The sequence below is a fragment of the Rattus norvegicus genome, chromosome 16 (genome assembly GCF_036323735.1).
Source record: "Rattus norvegicus strain BN/NHsdMcwi chromosome 16, GRCr8, whole genome shotgun sequence".
NCBI classification, from domain to species: domain Eukaryota; kingdom Metazoa; phylum Chordata; class Mammalia; order Rodentia; family Muridae; genus Rattus; species Rattus norvegicus.
In genome coordinates this window covers 58,572,637-58,581,962 of record NC_086034.1, presented here as the reverse complement: position 1 = coordinate 58,581,962, position 9,326 = coordinate 58,572,637, and the positions used below count along the sequence as shown (strand labels likewise).

The window sequence follows — 9,326 nt, the reverse complement described above, 5'->3', positions numbered from 1 at the left end:
CTAAGGACTTAGTGGCGCAGTCCTTCCTGGGCCTGGCAGGTGAGGAGTGGGATAGCAACTGGCTGGAGTCCCGGGGCGTTCGTCCCTCCCACGCGCGACTCTGCGCAGTGTGTCCCCTCCGATCCGGGAGCGCGCCCTGGGAGTGGCTTGCGTCTGGGGAGGGTGACCCAGAGCGAGTGTCAATTCTCATTACTGTCCCACTGGGAGCGAGGGCCAAGGTGGGTATCGAGTCTCCACCTCCAGCACCCCTGCGGTGGCCCGCGGCAAGGACGCACGGGTGGCCGCGTGCCCCGGAGCGCCGTGGGAGTCTGAGCCCGGATCCCTGTACCCCGCCCCAGGGCGCAGCCCGCCGCGCAGTGGGAGGCGGCGAGGCGGGGACCGGGCGGGGACCAGGCGGGGGCGGAGCGGAGCTTCCCGCCGCCTCATTGCCTTCGTCCTCCGCCTCTGAGCCGCCGCCTCAGCCCGGCGGAGCAGCGGGAGTCCGCGGCGCCCGCTCGCCGCCGCGGGATGGGGAGCTAGCGCCACGGCGGCCGCGGTGGCCGCAGCACAGCCGGCCGCCGCCCCCGGGCCTGTCCCGCCGGGTGCTCCGGGAGCCCCGAGCCCGGCCCCGAGCCAGGCCCGCGGGCGGCGGCGGCGGAGGAGCTGGGCAGGTGTATGCGGCTGGAAGATGGCGCCCTCGGGCCCCGGTGGCGTGAGGCGGCGGTGCCGGCGGGTGCTCTACTGGATCCCTGTGGTGTTCATCAGCTTGCTTCTGGGCTGGTCCTACTATGCTTACGCGATCCAGCTGTGCATAGGTAAGTGGGTGCCCACGTCCAGAACCCCACACGCATCCCCCTCGCCATCCCGGGACTACTGCTCCGCTCCGCAATTGCTTCCACTCAGTGCATCCGCTGGGCTCTTCCCACCCCGCTGCGCGCCCTGGGCGCTTTCCAGGACCTGCCTGTCTGCCACCCCCACTTCTTCCCCTCCTCCGCCCCAGCGGAGGTCAGCCAGCCTCCTCGAAACCTGGTTGACCTCTGTAACTCTCTTGGCTTCCCTCGGCAGCTTTCGGGTTACCGGGTCACCTCCACCCCAGGACATATGGCCCCAGAGTACCTCCCTCTGCCTTTCACTCACCACTGCCACCCCAGCCACACCCCCCTCGCTGGGCAGGACAGAACAGGGGACCACAGTGGTCTCCACTGTCTGCTGCCTCAATGGAGAGCTGAGGCCTGGAAGCTGCACTGGAGGCCAGAGGGCTGGAAGCTGGGCCAAGAATCAAAGCTACGCCAGACCCGCGAGGGGGGAAATGCTGGCCTTAACCTCGGGTGGCAGAGCCAGCTTCTTTTCCGATGGACATAGACCCTCTTTTAAAAACACATTGTGACAGCGCTCACTCACTACCGTTGTAACAGCCTGTGTGGTTTGACAGTTGATATCTAGCCACTTTATAATTCAAAAAGAGGCAGAAGGGGCGAGCCACTAGAAAGTATTTTTCGAAGACCTGTGAGAAATACACGACTGTAGTTTAGATGCTGGGATAATAGAAAGTGGGGCGGGGAAAGTCATCATCTAAGGTTCTTGCATCCAGACAGCCAAGTGGCCCCGGTCCAAGATAAAGCTTCTGAATTGGTGGGTGGAGCACTTTCAGCACTGAAGATCCTTTTTTTTGAGGTTGATTATTCATAAGCAGGGAATACAGTTATGAAGCTTAACGTAAACTTTCTGCCTTCGGAGGTTTTGTGAAAGCTGGTGTGTGTTATCGGGAAGAAATGTCCACACAGGGGATGACTCTTCTGCCAGTGACTTGTGAATATTTTGTCAGATGTCTACCCACTGAACTTAACTGCCCTTTACCCTAACCAAGCACTTGCCCTGAGTGGGACAACCATTTCCTTAAAGCTTTGCAACCTGAACAGCTTCATGCAAGCTTCATGCTTGAAGTGCAAAATCTTGTCTGAAGCCATCTTATCTCCACATGTTGGTTCTGTGAGAAATGGTGTCAAAATGGTACATACACCAAAATAATTTTGACATAGTTTTCAAGATAATTGAGCCTCTCTTCCCATTTCATATAGTTTTAAATTTTGCTATTGTTACTTTGCCGACTAGATTCAGAAACAACATTTTAATCCTAAATTAAGTGAACTTGTTTTGACTTAAGATTTTAAAAAATGGTCTAAAACTGACATCTTATATAAATAAGTAATATTTAGTCATGGGTAATGTATAGGACGAACGTTAAAGAAAGAAATCCAAGGTTCTATACTAACATTTAATCTGTAACTAGGTTGCTTCTTGATAGACACTGTCTGTTATGCAACTATTAGGAAACTTTGTTGTGTTTTATTCCTTCTCCTCTGAGAAATAAGGAACTGTATCATTTGTTGCAAGCGAGGAATGCCCTAGAAGGCCTTCCCTAGCAAAATAGCCAGCTTGTTCTTTATTAGCCCATTAAGCTAAGAAGCTTAGCCTGGTGTAATAGCTCATGCCTATCAGGAGGAAGCATTTGAAGGTACAGGTTTCATCCATCACAGATGCTCCACAGGAGATTTTATTTTTACTAAGTAGACAGACGATGGTCAAGGAACTGCAGAGAAAATTGCTATTCTGTCTGAACCATATTGTGCTCTGTGTGTGTGTGTGTGTGTGTGTGTGTGTGTGTGTGTGTGTGTGTGGTCTTTGCTTATGTACATGTGTATGCAGATTCACCCAATGCTGGTGACCATCAAAGCCAGAAGTCAGTATTGGGTGTCTTCCCCAATAATTCTCCATTGTCCCTTTTGAGACACCTTCTCTCACTGAAACTGGAGCTCACCTTTTTCCATTAGCCCGGCAGACCAGCGAGCCCCCAGGTTGGACCTGTCTCCATTTACTAGAGCTGCTGTAGCAGGCCTGTACTCCTTCAGGTTTTCGGCAGGTCTGAGAGAGTCTGAACTCAGGACCTCATGCTTGTACAGCAAGCACTTTACCCACTGAGCCATCTCTCAGCCCCTGAGCCATATTTTGTGTATATTTTAAAACAAGGTATCTGTGCAATCTGAGTCACCCTAAGTGTGTGTGTGTGTGTGTGTAGTCTTAGTGTGTTGACTTAGAAGGGCAAGTTCCTAGGGGCCATGGCCTCTTACTGATTGATATTTACCTGATAAAGCACACTGCCACTCCTTGTCACTACCCACCTCTGGTGACCAAAAGTGTCACAGTAAAACCAATCAGAAAACAGACCATCACAAACAAGTAAATACCATACTCCCACCCGCCAAGTTGTTAGGAAGTAGTTTTAATTATTTTCATTGTCGCAGAGACAAAGGACATGGGTGTTATTAAACATCTAGATCCCAAAGATGAGAAGGCAAAACGATGACAGTTGCTCAGTGGCGCTCCCCAGAAGCCTTGCACCCCCTGAGCTTGGTTGACTGAGAAGTTGAGGTGTAGGGTACAGTTATTCTCTACAAAGATGGCGACCAGTGTGACTGCTGCACACAGCCAGCCTTTGCTGCTTTTCACAAACAAAGCAAGCAAGCGAGAGTGCCAGCCCCCACCCCCATGCTCACACTAATCCATCTCTCTCTCTGCCCTGCCCTTTGCGGATTTGCTTTCTGTCCTCTTGGAAGTTGTTGTTTATTCTTCAACTTTCTCCTGTGACATATTGGCCAGGGTTGGAACCAAGGGATAGGGGTCAAGGACTGAAAAGTGAAGTAGGTAACACACAGAACTCAGGAAGCAGGGTGATTTACCCTGCTCTCCCCTCCACATCTGCTGACAGCCAGTGATGACCCTGAATGCAAATTACTCTCTGCCCTTTGCTGAATGAACTGCAATCTAGGAGTAGTGCTTATCCTGGTATCCTTGGAAACCGAAGATAATGATGCTCATTACAGTTAGTTTCTATATTTAACTGCGTGTATGTGGCTCTCTAGGCACGTTCTCAGGGAACATAATTTTTGCTTGGTGTTTGTGTTTTACAAAAATAACTCATCTCTTTGGGAATGTGTGTATATCTGAAATATATGGGAGGTAGAGGTAATGGATGGGTCAAGTAGTTCAGATAAGATTGCATCCAACTCTGACAATAAAAGACTAAACAGGGCTATTATACAGAGTAATCATGTAGAATATGTTTATATAGCTTAGTAGTTAATAAAACACTTTTATCGCATCCCCCTCGATGCGTTCCTCTCTCTCACCTATCCACATCCCTCTTTCTCCTGCCCCTTTCCCCATCCCTGGCTTATTTTAGCCATATCTATCTTCAATCTATTCAGATATTAGCTATAGCATTTTCTATATGGTAATATACCTTCCGAGGGTTTAAAAAGTATAAGGGTGTGTACTTAGGATACGAAATTAGAGGGGTAAGAGTGCCTGCAGCCTTGGATGTGATTCAGGGGATTTGCTGGACCCCATATGTGTGCTTTACAGAGCCTCCGTGATAATTGGTACAGGAACATTGCTTGGTGGAGAAGGCAATTAAACTGGTTCCTCCTATGTGCTAATGTTTTAAATGGATTTACAGGGTTTTGTCTTGTTGTAAGTCCAAATTTACTAAAAACTCCTAACATTATTAAAAGAGATGAACACATACGTTTGCTGAACCATTTTAGTGTCTTGTTTGCCTGAAATGTGTCACTGTCAGGATTTCCCCTTGGGCATGTGCTAGTGGTCAGGATCTTGGCCAGGACTTTTTTGGGGCTTGGGGTCTTTTACAATGAAGTGAAAACCCACGCAGAGTGCGGAGGAGCCAGGAAACTATTCAGAGCAGAGTGCTGGAGTTGGTGAGAATAGCTGGTAACAGCAAGCAGGTTGTATGACTGAAGATACCCAAGAGCCATGGCCGTTCCCTGTGCTCGTTCATGAAGTGTAAAAGAAGGAGGACCTGGTTAAGAAGAGGTGCGTTTTGCATGTTTCTCAATTTTGATTGGTTGGTTCATTAATCATTTGTTCTATGGCACCTGTCCCATCCCACCATGTATCTGACTTAAGTTGTATGTTTGCCCTTTCATGCACAGGCAAAACATGGTAAACAGGAGATATTCTCTAAGAGAACATATTGTTTATGTACCCAAGACTACCTCAGGCTAAATTAGCTTTTCCATAGGAGAGCTGGACTGAGTAGACTCTAAGTTGTAATTCTTAAGAGGAAGCAAAGCCTCGTCCCATTCTGCAGTGTGCATGCAGCTTGATGTTGCTAAGTGCATCGTTCAGACGGGGCGTTTGTGCATAGCTCAAGAGTCTCACACTGGCAAGAGATATCTTCATGCAGCCTGAGACAAGTAGGGTCCCTCCCAAGGTTTCTAAACTATCTCCTATGCTCTCCTAGCCGTCTACCTGACAGTTAATACCAGATTATACACTCCCAGGTCTGGCCTTCCTTGTGGTTTTACTTAAGTCATCGCGCTCCGTCATGGCAATTTCCGAAGCTCAGAGGTACTTTGGGCCAGCCTCATCCTTATTGTAGAGGGAAAGTGGAATGCTGCATCCACTAATCTATGTCCTTCCTGAAGTGTCCCAGTGGAGGGGTCACTTGTGGCACTCACCACTCTGGTCAGGTATTCTGGGGCTGACGGAGTAGCTCAGTTAGTGAGTGTTTGCTAAGCATTCATGAAGTCATGAATTTGATCCCCAACAGTGGCCATGGGTGTCACACTGGTAATCCCAGTGCTGGGAAAATGGAGACAAGACAGGTGGCTCCCAGGAGGTCCTGGCTAGTCTGCTTAGGTAATTGGTGAACTCTATCTAGGTGTATGAGAGAGATGCAGCCTCCAGACCAAAATAAAGAGCTAACGAACAGTGACTTCTGAATATGCCTTCCGGGCTGTATACACTAATACATATATGTACACACAAACACACACACACACACACACACACACACACACACACATCCCACAGCAATGATTGCAACCTATTATATTCCATTATATATAGTGAAGATGTTTAAGAATTTGAAGAAGGCAAGTGTGGTGATGCAGGCCCATAACCCAGCACTAGAGACACAGAGAGGCAGGAGGACTGTGGGTTCAAGGCCAGCCTGGGCTACCCTCATCACTCTCTAAATAGATGAATACATAAATAAAACGAGACAAAAAAAAAAACAGATTTAATCCACCTATTTAGGGATCCATATAAGGGTGCGCTGGCTCACTTTCTGTTCCTTACAAACAAACAAATATCCCCAAGGATAAAATATATCAGCTCTCATTTTAGATTCTGTTAAGCTCTGTTCTTCCATGAGCCGGACCACTGCAATCTCAAGGACAGAGACTGGAGGACCCAAAATACCTCTGAAAATGAAAATAATTTGAGCCATCCCCCCTACCCCAAATATTCTTGTCATTGGTAAACTTTCACTTCATAAACCATTTAACCATTTAGGACACCAATGTCTGTCTATTAAGATCGAAGAGACAATTTAGGGTTACAGATGTTACCGTCCTTAAGTATCAGGACAGTCTGAAATGAAACAGAAGACGCATCGATAAAAGATTGAGACATTCAGAGCATTTGATGCCACTATGCTTTAAAATAGTGTGAATATACTCTGTGAGGTTTTATTTCCTTGATGGTTTTAAATATTTTTAAAATTAAAACCTTAACAAGTCTGAATCCAAAATTCAGAAGTTTTAAATATGTTTCAAATTCCGGATCTATGCTACCATCTAACTTTGATATAATGGTTCAAGGCAGAGTAAGAAGGGGAAAAAAATGCTTGCTCTGTTCCTGGTTCTACTAATGTGTCAGAGCACTCTCTGTCTTTTGAGTTGCAGGATAACCAAGGTTATTTTTTTTTTCTTTTTGCTTATCTGTTTTTTGTCTTTAAAACTGGAAATACCACCAGTAAGACAGTTGACATTCTTAACATTGTAGAGATGATTGCTAAGTGTTAAATGAACTAATTTATCTGTGATTTTTAATTGACCTTCATTTTTTGATATGAGGGCATCCAATGGAAAACGCAGACACACTTGACTGGAATTGCTGCCGTCAGAATTCAGTTTTAATTAAGTCGCAGAGAGGCTTGCTTCTAGACTCTTCCTGGGATTGTCATCCATACCATACCATTTTCCCAAGTGTTTCCCGTTGCTGGAAGGAAAGCCATTGTACAAGCTCTCACACACACACACACACACTCTCTCTCTCTCTCTCTCTCTCTCTCTCTCTCTCTCTCTCTCTCTCTCTCTCTCTCTCCCACACACACACGAAGGTTAGAAAAGAGACATCATTGTCCAAAACTGAGGGAGGTCCAGCCATTGAACCATGGTCACCTGGCAAGTGTTTTCTTCGCAGAGATTGTTTGCAGAACTTAATGTAGTTCATAAAAGCTAAGAAAACCTGTGGGTCAGGGCACCCAGACCAGCCCCCTTTAGCTTGGACCTGAGGAAACGAAACAGTGCTGTTTCTTTCTCTTGCTAGCTCCATAGATAGGTGTTAGGATGACAGAATCGGACTATGGATCTGCCTAGAAGTTGTACATTGTCATTGGAGCTGCATAAAAGGCTAATCGATGAGGCAGGAGACACACTTCAGCAGTAATGCCATCAAATTACATCTGCCTGTCTCACAGTCAGATTACAGCCAGAGGTGTCTGCTCCAGCTGTGAAACCTGAGTGGTGGTTTGACTTGTGTGTGGCCTACGTGAGGCACAGACCCACTTTTACTCCATGCTCCCCATTTAGTCTGTGAAACTAGACAGGATCTCATGAATATGATTCACTGAGCCCATGGGAAGACTGGAAAAGAATATGTCTTAGAAAATTCACAGAAGCCAAGATGGATGGGATGGGCTTCTCAGTGAGCCACTGCCTTGGAGACCAGCTATCACACACTGGAGGGGTAGGTATGGAGGTACCATCCCGCCCACAGTAAAAATGGCCCCACCGTTGAAGGCTTGAGCACAAACAACAAACTGAGCTGTGGTTTTTTGATCCATGGTGAGGAGAGAGCAAACGTGGTTCAAGAATCATAGGCATTTGATCTTATTTTTGACATTTGTGCTGAGAAATGACATCGCTAAGACACAAAATTAAAAAGCAGACAAAATTACTCAGAGGTAAATATGTATGGTACGTGTTAGTACGGGTTTTGCAATGGAATATTCTTCGTTGGTTTTTATTTGTTTTATTTTTATTTTTTGGAAATCTTGTGGTTTTCCTTCTCAGAAAGATGGGATATATTCGAAATGTAAATAAGAAATACTCAATTAATAAAAAAAATTTAAAAAAAAAGAAAGATGGGATGTGGTGGTGGGGGGTGTGTGTGTGTGCCTGCATGATGACTGGTCGAACATTTGCCTAGCTTGTGTTGAGTCCTGAGTTCAGTCTCCATCAAACATACACACACACAGACACACTCACACACACACAGAGACACACACACACACACACACACACACACACACACACACACACACACACACCACTGAGAAAGAGATAGGCAGAGAGAGACTCACGCAGAAACAGAACACACATGGAAATAGACAGACACAGAGACACACATGGAGAACCATACTGTATAATTTATCCTGTGGATTCCATGTGTTTGGGCAGTTGTACTCCCCCCAGCCTTCTTTTCCTTAGAAAGTGGTGATTCGGGGCTCTCCTGAGATTGCAGCTCTTCGTCTGTAATGACTGTAGAAATAACTGTCTACTCTAACTTGAAAATGATAAGTTAGAATGTGGCAGATTCCTCATGCTGTCTGCCGGTTGAAGCAATATTCCAAAGGTGGTTAGAAAGACACTTTTTATGTGTCTTTCCCTCTCACCTTTCCTTCCAGTTTGAAATAGACTCTGCTATGAAAGTAAACCTTGCCTAAAGGCCTTTGCTCCTTCCTCAGCTTCCCAAATCCTGGGCTTAAAAGTATATGCTACCAGACGCCACTGCTTTAATTTCTTAAGACCCATATGAGAGCAGTAAACTAGCAATGGTTCTTGACAATTCCCCTTTCAAATTATAACCACATTTTTGCCACAGGTACATGGCCTTTTCTTTATTTGACTTTCTCATCTGACTGGGATTCTTACACTGAATTTATAATGCCAGTGCTTGGAAGTGCTACAAAAATCCAATTTAATTTTAATTTATTACTTGAAAGTCTCATACACACATGCAATGTATCTTGATCCTTACACACTGCTACCCCATCTCCCACTTCAACCCCCACTCAGAAATCTCCTCAACACATTTCCCTTCTCAGCGTCCTGGCCTCCAACATCCATTTTTGTCTGAGAGACGCTCTTGAGCCAGAATCAATGACGGCTGCGTGTGTCATCTTATCATTTCTCTGAACACGTGTTCATTTCTGAGACACTGTTGACTACATTTGAAAATGTAAATGAGGGCCCTGCATA

General features: G+C 46.2%; 1 protein-coding gene across 2 annotated transcripts in view; it reads left to right on the top strand.

The window, feature by feature from the left end:
- The first annotated feature begins 432 nt into the window (after positions 1-432).
- The window catches only part of Zdhhc2 (zinc finger DHHC-type palmitoyltransferase 2), a 69,600-nt gene continuing 60,706 nt past the window's right edge, over positions 433-9,326 (top strand). Inside the window, exon 1 of one of the 2 annotated variants that reach the window (XM_008771288.4) lies at positions 433-794. In XM_008771288.4, the coding sequence (XP_008769510.1) occupies positions 668-794 (127 nt within the window). In that variant the 5' untranslated portion in view covers positions 433-667. The remainder of the gene's footprint in view (positions 795-9,326) is intronic. The other variant, NM_145096.3, reaches the window with a different exon arrangement.